Source organism: Drosophila pseudoobscura, chromosome 3 (assembly GCF_009870125.1).
Source record: "Drosophila pseudoobscura strain MV-25-SWS-2005 chromosome 3, UCI_Dpse_MV25, whole genome shotgun sequence".
NCBI lineage: Eukaryota > Metazoa > Arthropoda > Insecta > Diptera > Drosophilidae > Drosophila > Drosophila pseudoobscura.
Genome location: NC_046680.1, coordinates 8,847,946 through 8,864,510, shown reverse-complemented (window position 1 = coordinate 8,864,510; position 16,565 = coordinate 8,847,946). Strand labels below are relative to the sequence as shown.

General features: G+C 45.8%; 2 protein-coding genes across 3 annotated transcripts in view; both read right to left on the bottom strand.

Moving 5' to 3' along the window:
• Positions 1-50: 50 nt before the first annotated feature.
• Positions 51-3,088, bottom strand: LOC4803964 (cocaine esterase). 2 transcript variants are annotated; one of them, XM_033378291.1, is made up of 4 exons: positions 2,846-3,088; positions 2,481-2,778; positions 2,332-2,424; positions 51-2,254 (listed from the first exon to the last, which is right to left on the bottom strand). In XM_033378291.1, the coding sequence occupies exons 2-4, from the start codon at positions 2,580-2,582 to the stop codon at positions 392-394; spliced, it is 2,058 nt and encodes a 685-aa protein (XP_033234182.1). In that variant the 5' UTR covers positions 2,583-2,778; positions 2,846-3,088; the 3' UTR covers positions 51-391. The 2 variants fall into 2 exon arrangements, with proteins under 2 accessions (XP_033234182.1, XP_001360602.4); XM_001360565.4 differs by lacking the exon at positions 2,846-3,088 and having other exon boundaries at positions 2,481-2,806.
• An 8,307-nt stretch (positions 3,089-11,395) lies between these two features.
• Positions 11,396-16,565, bottom strand: part of ttv (exostosin glycosyltransferase 1 ttv) — a 64,465-nt gene continuing 59,295 nt past the window's right edge. The window contains exons 6-10 of the mRNA XM_001360562.4: positions 13,702-13,805; positions 13,494-13,644; positions 13,082-13,417; positions 12,700-13,016; positions 11,396-12,636 (exon numbers count right to left, since the gene is read on the bottom strand). Of these exons, the coding sequence (XP_001360599.3) occupies positions 12,528-12,636; positions 12,700-13,016; positions 13,082-13,417; positions 13,494-13,644; positions 13,702-13,805 (1,017 nt within the window). The 3' untranslated portion in view covers positions 11,396-12,527. The remainder of the gene's footprint in view (positions 12,637-12,699; positions 13,017-13,081; positions 13,418-13,493; positions 13,645-13,701; positions 13,806-16,565) is intronic.

Sequence of the window (16,565 nt, the reverse complement as noted above, 5' to 3'; positions counted from 1 at the left end):
AAATATAAGTGGATAGACTACAGCTAAGATTTGTTGGTTACTTTTAGAACTTATCACAAGTCAACTGATATTGCCAGTTCTTAACAGCCAGATTTGGCTCGAATTTGCTGGGGACAGGATCCAGGAGTTCCTCAACAGTCCCACTTCCTGCTCCAGCTCCTGCTCCTCCAGCAGCGGGGGTAGCCTTGAAGTCGTACGGCTGTAATTGTCTGGGACGTCGGGCACGTTGGTTGAGAGGCTGCTCCCTTCGCTCGCGTTCAGCCTCGCCCTCGCCTCGTTCACGTTTCGCTGCACGACCACCTTTGCGCCAGGACTCGACACTGGCAATGCCCGAGGTCGCCTGTCCATCCTTTCTACCGCCAAAGATGGTCGTCCAGCGAAACCACTTGGGTCATAAGCAATAGCAGTCCGACGCCGACGAAGCGTTTCGTCTTCCCAGCGAATCCGGATTGCGTTTCAGCAAATAGACGCAGAGACAGAGACAAGCCAGAAGCAGACAGACCAAGCCCAACATTGCATAGAAGCCCTGCCGATAGCGCGCTGCATCCGCGTGGGCCTCCAAGAGACGCACCCTCTGCCCCAGTGCCCCACCGCGGAATTCATTGTCCTTTTCAAGAGGCAGCAGCACCTGCCAGAACCCATAGACGCGCTGCAAGTGACCGGAAAACCCGGAATCCTGTTGGTTGCTGGACGTGTAGGAGTTCGAGAGGCCGGCTCTGTACGTGTCGTGGCGATTCGTCCGTGATAGGCTGCGGTCGATGCCCGCTGCCGTGTCCCCTCTCAGCAGTTTATCGATTTCGGCTTCGTCCAAGCCCCCTGACTGGATGGGCTTCGCCTGTTGCTCGCCCAAGCTGTATATGAAGGGATTCTGGCGATTGTAGGGCAGCCAGGCATCGTAGATTCTGCCTGGCGTGGGGTTGCCGCTCTTCACGAAGTTGGCAAAGGCTCCCCGCAGCTTCCTGCAGAGCTGCTCCTCCTCGCCAGTGAAGCGACGTCGGGCTATCTGCTGGAACAGACTCGGCCCCAGGAGCAGGGGCAAGTCGGAGCTGTGCGAGGCACCCGCAAAGAGGTTCTTTCTGCCCCTCATGTCCATCGCATGGGACATGTCGAAGACATAGGCGTAGCTGGTGGAACCATTGAGCATGTCCAAGAGACGGAAGAATGGCAGCTCGTAGAGGGACTCCGACAGGAGTCGCTGCATCCCATTCAACAGATGGACGACACTTCCCCCCCTCTCGGGCACTCCGTTGAAGTAGCGCCACTTGATGGCTGCCATCTGCGAACCGTTCTCATCGCTGCCCGCCTCCAGAGAGCGCAGGACATTGGGCATCACTGTGTGATTGATGTACTCCTGCAGCGCCAGTTGGCCCTCTCGGGCCACATCCAGCCAGTAGTCCTGCAGGAAGGCGCCCTCATTCGAGGTGATTCCCAGGAGCACTGGAGGGAGCGTCTGATTGTGAAGTCGCTCCTCCAATCCTCTCCACAAGACAACCCCGAGCTGGTAACTGCCGTTGCCATGGTTGTATACACTCTCGTAGGCTCTCAGCAAATCCTCCTGGCTCGTCCTCCGCAAGCAGCCGAGCAGTTGCCGGCGCTGGGCTTCTTCGAACTGGCAGCCCAGTTTCTGGATCAGCACTCGGCCCGTTTCCATGATGCGCTGATCATGCCCAGAGCCCAGGGAGCGCAGAACGGGGCCGGGCGACATGAGCACCAATTGTTTCACCAGATGGGACTCTTCCAGAGCACTGGCCAGAACCAGAGCTGCTCCTCCACTGCCATGGCCCAGTAGGGTGATCTGGTCCGGATTGCCCCCGAAGGCATCGGCGTTCCTTTGAATCCATCTGAGGGCCAGCCTCACATCGGTGAGTCCGTAGTTTCCCGGCAGCTGGCGATGCCCCTCGCCTAATCCCAGCCAGCCGTATATGTTGTTCCGATACTGCACACTAATCACGACGATTCCCTCCGCGGCCAGGTCCAGGCCATTGATGCGATTCCGAGGCCAATCGTAGGCGAACTCCTCGCCCGTGATGATCACCGCTATGGGCAGTTTTCCGTACCGCAGCCCCGTCTCCGGTGTCCAAATGTTCAAGTACAGGCAGTCCTCATCCGTCTGCGCGGCTCTGGGAATGCCGCCACCGCCGGCGACCCCTCCATCCGAGCCCTCATCGTAGATGGTGTTCGAGAGTTGGGGGCAAATGGGCCGCATGGCCATGGCCTGGAGCGTGCGATTCCAGTTGAGGCTAGGCTTGGCGGGCTTAATGGAATATACGAGAACATTTTTAGATACTTCACCTTCATTTGCATCAGTTTTTGGATTCAAACAGTACTTACCGCAAAACGCAGTTCGGCCACGGGCGGCTGGGCATAGGGGATTCCCAGAAAGGCATAGACAGCGCTACGTGTCCCATCCGGAAAGACCTTGAGCTGAAATCGATGGATGGTTGGCATCACTTCACACTTCATCGCTTCGGAGTACTCACGCCAATAAGATCGCCCTGCTCCAGCTTTATGTGGGTTTGCTGGGCCACAACGGCAGCCAGGAGCAGCAGGAGGAGGCAATGAATCCTTAATGTGTTCCGCATTATTCCAACGAGCACTTTTTAGCTTTCACTTCTACAAATGTGTATGGCACAACACTTTTGCATAGTTCATGGCGCATTTAAGCGCATTTATTAATTATGTCGCTTTATTTTTTATACAAAATTACATATATAAATGCTTCGTTGGGGATATTTTTTCACAGCGAAACTATTTGTCCACTCGACGCTGGAATGTAAACTGAGCGATACACAAAAAAAAAAAAACAAACACCATCACCATTTCATGGAAAATGTTTTGTGCTCACCAAAATTTCTGCTAGAATTATTTCAATGGTTTTCTGGTGTCATTACAGCTGCCGCACCGCACCAAATCATTCATGCATCCATAGATCAAAACAAGAGAGAACAGAGACACCACCACGCAACAGCAACAATATGGTATGGTTGGTATGCATGTGGCAGGAAGGGGAGTCGTGTCATGGTTACGGCTCCACTCGCTGGAGCTGGAGCCTAAACCGAAAATCCATCCCCCTATTCCCATCCATTCGAGGGTTGATTGGAAATATAGTAGATGCATTCTTCAGAATAGCTTTTGTACTAGTTTGATGGCTTGCTCTCGATTTTCTGGCATCCATTTTCATTAAATTTTCAGTCTCCCCCCCCACGGAACTTCTAGTGCCGCCCTCGCACTTGTTTTCCATTGAGTTTGACTTTTATTCGTACTGTTAATGTCGAACAAAAATAACTCAGAGCTTCCCAGCCCCCCCGCCTTCCCGGCTGCCAGATGAAGTTGTCGCATTTCTCGTACTGCCGGGCACTCTGCAGCAACTAATTTTCCATTAATGGTGGAGTAATTCCAGCTCTGGTCCACTCTGGTGGTGGATTCTCGACCGGTCCGACTCTGTGCGCCGAGGCGGAGTTCCGGTCTGCGGACTTTAGGGGCCGATCATTTGTGTTTGTATGCGGGAGAGGGCTCATAATTAACATCAATATAGTCATGACTCTGACTCCGAGGCTGTTCCAGCATCGCATCTCCCCCCGGCCAGCACTGGGCGCATTTATCTATTTTAATTAGTTTAAAATATAATTTGTTTGTTGACCTACGCGGATTACCAGTAGCTCCCTCAGAAGCCAATCTGCCATTGGCTTCTGCTCCTGCTGCCGTTTCCAGAGCGATGTGCATAATTTCCAGTTAATTACGAGCCTACAAAATGCACATTTAAATGGTCGCCCCTCCTGCCATATCCATCTGCCGGGCCTGGTCTGGCCTGGCCTGGTCTGGCCTGGCTTAATCAATTTATGTTTGCCTATGTGGGCGGTTCGGTTCGGTTCACTTCTGTTTGCCGTCCTGGCCGGTTCAGCGGCGGTTCTGGGCAGGTCGATGTTCAATTATAACAAATGGCAGTCACGTCCTACTTTGGCCATTGTGATGTCCCTCCATGTTGGCCATAAACAAATTAACGTTGCTGTTGGCCCGTAAAAACCACGCCAAAGGCTGATGCCCGGCGCACATCTTTGGTCGTCGCGGTTGGTTATTAAATTATAAACTATTCGAATATATGTATGTACCCTCTATACTCTCATTATAAATGCACATTACCACTGAGCCTCAATCTGCTATGATGTGCGACCGCCGAACGCCAGCACTGATTGACCGATCGCTCCCCTGGCAGCTATTAAAACCGATTTTCAGATATTATTCTATAAATTTACTGAACATTTTTGTATTTGCATGGTCTTTCCCATAAGAGAGACGATTGTTTATAGAAGTTTTCTCTCCCAAAGTCACTGTAACATATTGAAGTATCGAAAAAATACCACAAAATTGGCACAATCTCGGCTAACGGTATAATTTTTGACTTTTTTAACGAAAAAATGTCCAATGCCTTCTCGGAGATATGCTTTTACATTTAATGAGTTGGAAAACTAGCACTGAATATTATATGAATATGTTATCTAATTCGCATTTTTGACCCTATCTCAAGAACCACTTCTGTTTGGCTTATATCTTTATACCCAGGGCAACAATATGGCAACTTTGTTGGTTAATATACAGTGGCGAGCACATGTGGATACATGTTTATCACTTTTCACTTTAAGCGCCTGTAAAATCTTTAAATATAAATCAATCCTCACTTTTTAGCCCGACGCACAAGGCTAAATTCCTGAAAAATCGTCCCAATAACTCGAGTTTTCACTTAATCCAGTGGCCTGCTCAATAGCCCAGATCTAAATCCCATTGAAAATCGATGGGCTCTGTTTAAAAAACATTAGAAAAGTACGAATCTGCACCAAAGGGATGGGGTGAGTCTTTGGGAGCGCTATAGGTCGGAGTGGCGCATGATACCTTGCCAGCACCTACTAAATTTAGTCGAGAGTATGCCAATACTTATTCGGAATATGATAAAAGCTAAGGCCCTTTGGAACAAATATTTTTAAAAAATTACTAAATCAAATAAATTTGGATACATGCTCTTTTTTTAAACAAATTAAAATCTCTTAAGTAAAAGGATATCTTTGAATTGAAATTATTGTCTTTTTTCATTATCAATAAATTAATGAATCTTAAAAAAAAAAAAATCACAAGGATTGATTTATATTTAAAGATTTTACAGGAGCTTAAAGTGAAGTATGTTGTTCCGCCAATTACAATTCAACGAGAATAATTTCCTTTTTTCAAAATTTGCGAGATTTGCATGACCTACTCGCCATAGATAGTAGTCCTGGACTACTCCCAGGAGACAGCCTTCAAGTTTATCTGCTAGACACTGCTATCTGCTGCTCCACATTCTACTGCACATCCACACATTTTTGAAAGAGCCAAAATTTCTGCCACCGTTGTTTCCCCTTCTGCTTGCAAATTAATGAAGTTTGGCGCTTCGGTGCACTTTGGCTTCGTTTCGGTTCGTTCAGCGTTCAGAGGGAGGGTCCTTGACAGCATTTAATTACAGTTCAGGATGCGAGGACAATGATTGCTTGAATGGCGTATCATCGATGCAGGCGTGTCTCCATTGATCGAATCAGTTAAGGGACTCTGTCACTCCACCCTTCAGCCTTGATTTGTAACTCTGCCGAAAGTTGTGCCTAAAGCGCAGTTTTAAAGACTTTTAAAAAATGGTTAATTTCTAAAATTCAGAATGTACGAGCATTTTTTGGTGTATTTTTCCACAGGCTACACCCCACTGGTGGTCGCTCGCTTCCGACATTGCAAGCCGCGTTGACACTGTCAAGGTTTTTGTATTTTCTCTTTTTGGGGAGTCCTCCGTTGGGGTGCAGCGAAACGCACGGCGGACAGCAGCCAACAAAGCAACCGCCACCCCCCACCACCCTTGCTATGGTGCACATATGGTGGCTGTAGTATTTCGCGCTACAATATTTTGCATTAATTAGAAAGTGGGCCATGTTCAAGCACTCCACCACCCCCTACTCCCGCTCTTACATGCTCGAGTCCGTTAAGTGCTCCCGACTTGTGTGTGTGTGTGTGTGTGTGTGTGTGTGTGGCTGTGGCTGCAGGCATAAACAAAATGGCTGCCGCTGCTGGCATTCGCGCTGTTTGTCTGCAGAACCGTTAAATTAGGCTTAAAGCAGCAAAACAAGAAAAACACGAAAAAACTAAACCCAAAGCCCCCCAAGAACCGCAACAAGTTTTGTGCATTGTTTTGTTAAGTACCTAACGCAAAACTGCTGCAGGATGCTGGTTCGTCTCCTTGCTGTTATTTCTGCTAATTACGTAATTACAGCAGAAGGCGCCTGCCACTGGGTTTGTTCCATTGTTCCAAAAACACAAGCAAAAGCGACTCAAAACTAGTGCCTTGAACTGTGCTTGAAATTCACAGAATGGTGGATTTTCTTAAATCATAAATGGAAGATATTACAAACATAGGTTATTGATAATATTAAAACGCGGTATACTGGTAAGTGTAAGAACAATTAGTTTTAATTTCACGCCATTACTGGTGTTCCTCTGCTGTGCTCTACAGCTGTTACTCTGCTGTTGATCTACTGTTGATCTGCTGTTACTCTGCTGTTGATCTGCTGTTACTGCTTTTAATGCTGTTGCTATGCTTTTACTCTGCTGTTACACTACTGTTACTGCTGTTGCTCTGCTGTTTGTCTGCAATTACTCTGCTGTTGATCTGCTGTTACTGCTGTTACTGCTGTTAACATGCTGTTACACTGCTGTTACTGCTGTTGCTCTGCTATTTGTCTGCTCTTTCTCTGCTGTTACTGCTGTTGACATGCTGTTACACTGCTGTTGACATGCTGTTGATCTGCTCTTACTCTGCTGTTGATCTGCTTTTAGGTATTCTGCATGCGCAGATTGAAGCTATTATCCTTAAATCATAATTTTTATAGATCTAACTTTTCACTGCAGGCAAAAACACAAATCAGATTCCCTATTAAAACGTAATTTTGAAGATAATCCTATTATAGAGGGAGGTGCCTACAAATTAAAGCTTAAAACCGTTGTAAATAAACCGGAGATTCCATAGATTTAAATGCCATTGGGCTTCCGCTGCGCCCCTCCCACCCATTGGTGGGTTATGTACATAAATCAAATATATATTCTAATTAATTGAATGTTCAATTAACCCTCTGAATGAATGTATATTTAATTACTATAAATGTATCAAGTGTTTTGAGTGTTTCCCTCCCGAATGGACTCTTCTTTGATTACATTTTCTGGCTGGAAGGGAAAGTCTGAAATCCTTGCTAATTGACATACGATATCCTGTCCTATGCGGTCTATACAAAAATCTAGCAAATGTGTACACTTGACAGTAACGAATATCAGTGGCAGGCGGAACAGAAAGGATGCAACACCCACTGAAGCCATGGAAACCATGTGCATTCCTCCTCCTCCTCCTCTCTGGCACAGAACGCTCAACTTTCCCAGGCATTTCATAATCGAAACAACAGCAGCAGCAATAACTATAAATTGGCTTTTACTAGAATAAAATTGAGTAAAGAAGTTTTCAATATGCTTTGGCAATATGTAGGCAATAAAGTCGCTCCGAATATCATAAATATTTTCATTACAAAAAAAATGAAACAAAAGCCAAACTCTCGGAAGGCTCTCACTGGCCCAGAGCATCCTCGGTCTGAGGCTGCTACATGTTGTTGCACGCAACAATATGCACTCCAGAAACATTTGTGTAAATTGTTTTGCAAATTGTTTTTCCATTTAAATTCTGTTTGCGGCTGGCAATAAATGTAGCAAGTTGACGAATTTATTGAAGCCCTTGCAAAAAAGTTCTGAGCCGAGAGGCGAACGTCGTAACAATATGCAGCCTTTGGTCAGCAGCAGCTTGCCCCGACGGTTGTGGCAGGCAAATGAGAAATTGTGGAGGCCTCAGGAGGGAGCCCATGATTCTGTTTATCGTGTATTGAAAAGGGGGAAACCCACCAGAAGGCGGGCTGGCAGTGGGGGGAGAAAACTATTTTCGTTTAGCGAAGAAAACTAGAAACATGGATACGCATTTTACGGCAATGAAATTTTGTGCTCGCTCGAAAGTTTCTCGCTAATTCCTTCCTTGGCAAACTTTTCGCCCCCCCCCCCCCCCCCTCGCCACCACACACTCAACTTTTGGCTCAAGGTGTCGCAGGAGCATTCCTGCCTCCCCCACGGTGGGGGGCTCCTTGTCGAGCTTGTCGAATGGAAAATACTTTAGCTGCTTAACTGAGAGACAGATAAAAGTTGAGTTTCATTTAAATTTTTATTCAAAAATCACATTTGTTGTTTGCCATAAATACGTAGGTAGATACATATGTATATATATATACCTATATATATAGTTATATATATGTATATGCGATGCTTTGCCAATATTATATGGTATATGCTGTTTCGTTATGTAATTTACATTAGTTCATGTGTGTGTGTGTGTGGGTGTTTAAGGTTGTATCTGTGTGGCTGTCGCTGTGTAATATGCCTCAAGCTTTAACAATCTTCACTAGGCAATAGGTTTAAGCACATTTATGTATGTATTTTATTTACTCATGTTTTGCATGTTTTCATTTCAGCTGCAGCTTACAACATTGTTTTCTTTTTATTTCCTGTACAAATAGAAAACCAGATTCCATGCAAATCATTCACTGCACATTCATTTATCTCAAATGTGAATTTACAATAACAAAAACGCAAAAATGGAATTAATTAACATTCGAGAATCGCCCTGCAGCGCATTTTAACAGATTTAATTGCAATAAAGACAATGGGGGAGGGGGGATGGGGGTGGGGATGGGTAATCATTCTTAAGCTCAGATATGTGTTCATTGAAGCATTCAGCTCCCCTGCGAAACGATACTTGGGGCTATAATCATATGTAACAAAAGGGAACTTGGTTCAGGCCTTCCTTTTCTTAATTTATTGTCAGTTCTGTCAGGCCCGAGGCCTTGCAATGCCCATCGAAAGGTGCAGATCCATCGACAAGCAGGTGAGAAGTCCACTTCAATCCCCGAAGCTGCTCTTGGGATTCGCTTAATTGAAGTGCACATCGTTTTCGAATAGGTAATTCGTTATTTATTTTCCAATTCGAACTACCCTCAACGTTACGTGCTCTCTTCCTGCCTTCTCTTTACACCCTTGTCGCACAACAAAAAAAAAGACAGAAACTCTTTTTATACGAGTGTTATTGAAAAACACATGGGATTCATGCGATTCATGCGATTCATGGGTTTCTTTTTGTCCAGTTAATGCGGCAAAATAATTGATTATGCACAATTATCCCCATAACGTATTTGCATATGGGGCCAGGATGGGGACTGATGGAGGGATATCCTATTAGTGGGGCGGTGGGGGGGGGGGGAGGATTTCGGGGATAATCGTATCACAACATTCATATTCGTTTTTCCATTCCATTGAATTTTTTGTTTCGGTTTGGGCTTAAGTTTAATGTTCTTTTTTTTTGCAATAAGTTTGATTACCATTTTTTTTTTAAATTATGTTATGTGTATTGTTTATTAATTAACGGATTTTTCAATGCGTTCTTTTGGCCTTATTCTTCTGTATTTTTTTAGGTTTGATTTTGTTTCTTTGTGTGGGCGGGGCGGGGTCGAGGAGCCTTTTTGAGTATTTTTTTGGTCAAGTGTTTTTTTGTCTTGTCTCCTAAGTTTATGTTTTTAAATTTGTATAAAAAGTGCAGTTTTGTCTGTTGTTCTGTGTGTGTTTTTTGTTTTTGTTTTTGTTTTGTTTTGCTGTTGTGTCAAATACAAATCCACAAATACAATTATATACAAAAAATAAAACACACTGTACAAAAATTCTGGTAATTCCCTCAGTTACACTTTTTTTCAGATACATTTGTGTGCGTGCCTGTGTGTATCTGTGTGGTGCACATCCTTCGCCTTGGGCCGCCGCACAGCACACAAATACATGCATGTACGTTTATCCGTTTATCTGGCATTTTTGAGTATTATTGTTATTCGTAGTCAGCGGCAAACATTTTTGATTTGATTTATGTGCATGCGGATAGGGAACATTTCATTGCATTTGTCGTCTCTCCGGAGTCTCTCCGCCTGTCCGTCCGTCTGTCTCTCTATCTGTTTCTGACATGCCAATACTTGTGCACACACACACACCCATAGATATAGTGACATATACATATTACCCCGATAAGCATACATTTTTGACTGATAAATGTTAAACAATTTTGCTGTTTGGCAGTCAAGAGTTTGCCGAGTTTTGGGCAACATTCCATTACTTTTTGGCATTATACGATTTCATTTCAATTTAGTACGAAGAACCAGCTCAGCAGCTCAAAGATGGATGGTTGGAAGGGGTTCAGGGGATTGATTTAAACGAATACGAGGGTGGTCTCACCGCCCGATGTTGGCAGTTTTGCAAAAGAGATTTACCAACTATCGTGTAGTTCATTCATTTAGCCGGCTACTGTCTAAATTTCAGCCTAATCGGCCTACTGGTTCTTTTTCGACCACGTTTGGAAGCGGACTTGTCCGGAAAAAGAGGGAAATCGCGCAGCGAATTCGAAAAGGGCTTGGATTCTGTGCACGGTGACTCGTGTCCTTCGATGGCGACCGTCAAAAATTGGTTTAGCGAGTTTCAACGTAAGTTTTTGATGAGCCTCGCCGATTAAGGGAGCGGGAGATAGCTGAATCAGTAGGCATCTCAAACGAACGCGTGGGCCGTATAGTAGGGTGTACTTCCACAATTTCATATGAGGGTGGTTCAAAGGGTTTGCCCGCCTCTTAACTGAAAGGTCTCTACTGGCAGAATATCCCTCAAACCAAGGCCAAGATTGATAAATACTATGGCAACGCTGCACATTCAATTTCAATTATAAAAAAGTGATTTCCTGGCCGTACAAGTACAGAAGATACCGAACATCCTAAAGATGAGATCTGATTCCATTATCTCACAAAAGATATGTAACTCCTATTTTTTGTTGAAGGTAAACAAAAACTTGAGAGACGCTGGATTGAGGGATTAATATTCATCCAAAAAGTCTGTGTCTCATTCGAAAAAGTCCTCGTTTTGTGCGGGTACCTACTGTACCTGAAACTGTTACTGTAACGACCCTTTTAATTGACTCCCTGAAACTGGTTCATTCGTTGAAGGTCGATTTCCATTCGAAATGGATTTATTTCAAATATTTGCCGCTGTTCGCTGACCCATCAGTCATTTTCCAACTGGATCCAATCGAACCATCGTGGCATCGTGGCCCACCCAACTCGTTTTGATATGTTGAAGCTATATATTTGTAGCGGATTTCATCTTGCACTCCACTCCGATTATTGCCCTGCGCACTTGAAAAAGGCTAAAATAGAAAATAGAATTCCAAACGAAATATTACAAAAAAATAGTAGAGAAAGGAAATAAAAATTGTACAAAACTGTTCATCGGCATTTGTTGTGTATATTTGTGGTAAAAAATATGTATATAGATATATGTATATACTTTTGATATAGTATATGCACGTATAGATTGGCTTAGACTAACACAAAAAATCTCTCTTCTCGTCTCATTTCATCTGATATGCGAGTGGTTTTTAAAAAGTTGATTGCATCTTGATGGCTGCTGCTGATGGCCACGAATTACAAACTAAAAGCTGAGTTGTCCAAATACGAATTGCACATAACAAAGTGGAAATGAAAAAGCTACTAAAGTTAACCTTAAACTTAATATTGCTAAACATAGTACTAAGACTACTCCTCTGGCTTTTGTGCACACTTGACTGAATGGCTGCTCGAATGGAGCTCTTTTTTGTTTGCTATTGCTATTTGACGTTGAATTTACATTGGATACTAGACGTTAAGGAATTGGATGGAGCCTCGAGTCTGCAACTGAAACTGAGAGGCGTTCACGCACACATTTACATGGGCTTACAACACTAGCTACACATACACAGAGAGTGGCAACAATATTGTCGCATATGCGACAGGCGACAAACATTTACAAATACATAGAAAACTCAACGCGCACGGTACAAAAACATACGCAACTATACACACAGATTATACAGATATACAGATGCAGATACAGATACAGATACAGATATTGATATACATAGAGAGTTATACACATAATACACATATAGAAAAAGTTCTTGTCTAGCAGTTTGGCTAATTTGAAATTAGCATAAAACGATGGCAATATCGACTGCTGCTGCTCCTGCCGCTGGCAGTTTTACAACTACATACATGGCTAATCGTATCGTATTCAGAGTCCTATTTTATATACACACACTGCTGTTACACATACACATGCATAACTGCAGCGTCGAATGCTTACACACACAATACATACTGATGCCGCTGAGGATCCTAACTAACTTCTCGTCTCGCCTCGTCTCGTCTCTCGTTTCGCTATTAATAATAATTAACATAGTTTTTTGCATACAGCATTAATTTCTTCTAAATGGCTATGAGTGTGTGTATATGTGTGTGTCTGTTGTGTGTGTGTGGTGTGTGTGTGTGGTGTATTCAGTACTATTAACGCTTGTAGCTATTGCCAGAATTCACATAACGCTAGCTGCCAACCAACTCAATCTGGCGATATTTTTTGCGCAAATTGGAAACTGGATCACGGTACAGCATGGGATCCATACGCAAATTGGAACGTATCAGCGGCATATAGCTGCAAAATCATACAAATTAGTATCATATCCATATCTGTACGGGGAACAGAGATGAGACTCACCCAAAGACCGCTGCAAAGGTGTTCAGACAGCTCTGGCGCTGTATGAAATGATCCGGATCGTTCCAGGGGGAGCGGCCCGTCTCCCGATCCTTGTAGCCCTTGCGCTGCGTCACTTTAATCGGCGGTTTTCTGGTCACATGCGAGACCAGCAGGTTCATTAGGATATCCTCGCAGTTGGAGGACTGCTGTACAGTCTTTAGTAGCAGCAACGACAGCCAGTTCGTGTACAAGTAGTTGTAGTAGCGGTGGTAGAAGGCCGCCCCCGTCAGCACAATCGAGTAGTAGTTCGTCCACTTGGACGTGTAGCCCCAAGCGTTCTGCAATTGATGGATTGGCGTTTCGATTATTGGTCACTCCATCACACCGCACCGCTCCAGCTCACCTTGGAGTCATCCCAGAAGTGTGCCCTCGCCGGATAGCCCACAATGCGCTCGGGAAAGTCCCGCCACACGGTGTAGGCAAAGTCCAGTTCATCAGTATTGAGTATGGCGTCCTCGTCCAGCGACAGCACAGCGTCCGTCTGTATCTCATCGTAGGGCACAAAGCGTTGTGATATGCTCGGTCGTTCCTCAGTCGTTTGGCCCGTCGGCCCGGCCCCGGCCCCAGCCCCGATACGAGTGTTGCCCCCCAGGGCCACCACATGCAGGGGTATGTGGTAGGTGGGGGGCCAACGTTTCTTCAACGGCAACGGTCGCTCGGCCGCCCACAGTACAAGGATCTAAGGAGAGAGAGAGAGAGTGCATGAAGATCTTTGCTACCCATCTGGGCGGGGGGCTTATGGTGGAAATGCTTACACGATCCACAAACTGGCTCTTGGTGATGGTCTTGACCAGCTTGTAAAGCGCCGCATTGGGACCCATGGCGGCTCCAATTTGCACATAAATGACGGCCGTGTAGTTGTGCCGCGGCTCCGCTCCCATCGAATTGAGCATGAAAGGCATGAATCTGTTGGAGGATTATCGATACTATATTTTGCGAGTGGAGGAGGCATATGGCTCGTACCTGGAACTGTCGGCGAAGGTGGGCAGCGTGAGCAGGGCGCCGGGTGAGCTGTTCCACACCAGGCTGCTGCGCACCGGGTAGTCCGGCAGGCGTTCGCGAATGATCTGCAACGAGAGGCAAACGGGGATTGGGTAAGTGGATGGAGCTAATGGCTATATGCCCAAGTGATGATTGCCAATCGATTGCCTAATCAGTGGAGTGGTGTGGCAAAGAGGCAGCTGCACTGGGAGTGCACTCCAATTGCGTTTTGAATGGCGCCCCCCCCTTTCGACTGGCAGTCGCAAATTACTGTAATCCTTCCTCTGTTTGTGTATGCCTGTCTGGCGGTCTATCTCGTGGTCCCCTCTTGAGTGCGATAATTCAATGGGCCTGCTCGTGGTCCTGAGCCGGAGCCGGAGCCGCAGCCTGAGCTGCTGCCTAATTTTCCGCTTGGCGCAGCCCTTCGGAGGAGGCGTTACCGCAGCTTCCGCTGCGCAACGGAAGGAGCAGGGCAGCCTCTACGGGCGGAAGTTCCTTCGCCACTCATCAAGTGCTCCCCCCTGCCTCCCCCGCCAAGCATCGCGTGTCATTAATGGCGCGTTAATTTGTCGCTCAATGCGCGGGTACGCCTTAAAGTATGCCGTGCCAAATTAGTTATGCACAGGAGCCACAGCTCCACAAGTCCCTCTCCGTCCGGATCGGCTTTGCCTTTGGCTTTGGCTTCCCTGTGGCCGGGGTTGAATGGAATTATAATTGCAAAGCCTAACCCCCCTTTAACACCAGGGAGTGGGTGTTATGCAAAGGACTTCCCCCTGGGGCGTGATGTGGTTTTGTGTAGCCATCGCCTTAGAGTATCCTCAATCGTTAGCTTAAAGATCCAACTAGATTTAAGTGTTACTTAACATCAGCAGGCCCATGAGAAATGGTTACGTTTTTTGTAATCTATGGGTCTGGGGGCCATTAGTTTATTTGTTTCTGGCGTGTTTTTCCCATTTTTTCTCTCGATTTATTCTTTGCATTCATCAGCTGCCACATAACTCAGCTGGCTGCCCCGTCTGCAGCCGTCTGCCCAAGCTCGTTAGGCACATTCCACATTCCACGTGGCACCTTTCGATGGAGCAATGCCGCTGTTGGGTGGGGTGGGGTGGGGTTCGGGTCGGGGCTGACGATCCCTCGAATGGCTCCTTGTCTGTCTGGGGGCGCGTGTCTCAAGTGCCTGCTTTACATTTTGTAATTATAATTCCTTCTTTAGCGCATCGCTTTATATCCAGGGTAAAGGGTAAAGGAGAGCAGAGTAAGGGTACGTGCATCAGTCTCATTCGGTCATTAGGATATAAGGTATGACATGTTATATCTCCTTCGGGTCAAACAGTCTCCATTCGTGTCTCATTCGGGGCCCATGTGCCCGTTTGCCGATGCTTCCGATTGCAAGCGGACCCGCAAGGGTATCTAAAACGTCGTCCCGCATGTGCCCTCGGCACACTGCTTGCCCCTCTCTTTCCTTCTGCTTGCTGCAGTTCCTCCCCTCCCCCCTGCCTCTTTTTTTTCTTGCATTGAAAACGCAGAACTAGCGCGTCGCGTCGCGTCGCGCGTGTTTATTTACAGTTTCCTCTTGCGCTAAGTGTGTGTGCCTATGCATGTGTGGGTGTGTGTGGGCCTCTGTGTTTGCCAGCCTGCGACATAATTAAGTAAATCTCTGGCTGTCGACGTTGCAGCATAATTGAGTGCACGAGGGAGAAGGAAATGTCCGCCTGCCTATGATTCAATTATGCGCAGTGCCTGTGTTTCTCTCTCTCGCTGTCTGTCTGTCTCTTTTGGCCACATTTTAATTGGCCAACCAAGGCAGACCTAATTGCCTTAGAGCTGGCCAACTCGCATGATGCATGATGGCAAATATTGCCCTGATTTGCATCGCTGCATATGTCCCGAGCAGGCGATTCTTTAGCAGCAGTTACTCCTCGAATTCCTCTCCAAAATAAACACAAAATTTGGATGCCAATCGCCTTTTGGCAGTCCTTAACGAGTGCCAAGGCAATGTGTGCGGGATTTGTACGGGTATATTGAGAGGAAGTCAGCCAAAACTTCATATCCGTTTCGCATCAGTGCTGCAGCGGTGTGGTTGAGCGATGATTAAGTTGCACACACACACACACACACACACACACCGTAAACCCAATGGAGCGGATAATGTATGCACATAAAACAGGTGGATGCATCCACACATCCACACATCCGCCTCTGTCCGCCTCTCTCTTTGCACTTCGATTGAGAGGTTTGGGGCTAGAAAAAGGTCTTAAAGTTTTGACAGCATTTAAACAATATCCACCTCCCACCCTCCCCCACCCCCACCCCTTCTTTGAGCAGCCATGTACATACATGCACATTCATGCTCGTTTTGCACAGAGAAACTTTCTGCGAAATTAATTGCATGCGAAAGCAGAGAACTTCTTTTTGCCAAGACTCTCTCACATTTCTTGCACGCTTTTTTTCTGTTTTTCGTTTTCTGTTTGTTGGCTTTCACTCGTTTATGCGCAGACACTTCTCCCGAACAGGGATTAAATGCAATTTTAATTAAAACGCCACTAAAATCACGTTTCTCCGCAGGCATCGAGGAATTAGAGAAATCGAATTTGTTTCTCTGGAATTAATTTGCCTTTTGGAAATTTACTTCTTTGAGGATATTTGTAATGCTACTCCGTTTCTGTTTCTGCTCTTCATTCCCATAGAAATAAAAGTATCTGCTATTTTTCTTAGCATACTTTTCGGGTACAGCCATTTCCCACCGCCATTTAAAATACTCCCTTTTGGCCTGGGCACTTTCAGTCTGAAAGTCTGGTTGTGAATTCGGCAGAAGATAAACATGAAATTAACTTATGCAAGTACCA

Excerpts from the sequence above, each read along its gene's own strand:
- LOC4803964 (XM_033378291.1), bottom strand. The coding sequence starts at position 2,582 with ATGCGGAACACATTAAGGATTCATTGCCTCCTCCTGCTGCTCCTGGCT. Across the intron at positions 2,425-2,480 it reads AGCAGGGCGATCTTATTGGC|CTCAAGGTCTTTCCGGATGG; the intron begins GTGAGTACTCCG and ends CATCGATTTCAG. Across the intron at positions 2,255-2,331 it reads TGGCCGAACTGCGTTTTGCG|CCCGCCAAGCCTAGCCTCAA; the intron begins GTAAGTACTGTT and ends TATTCCATTAAG.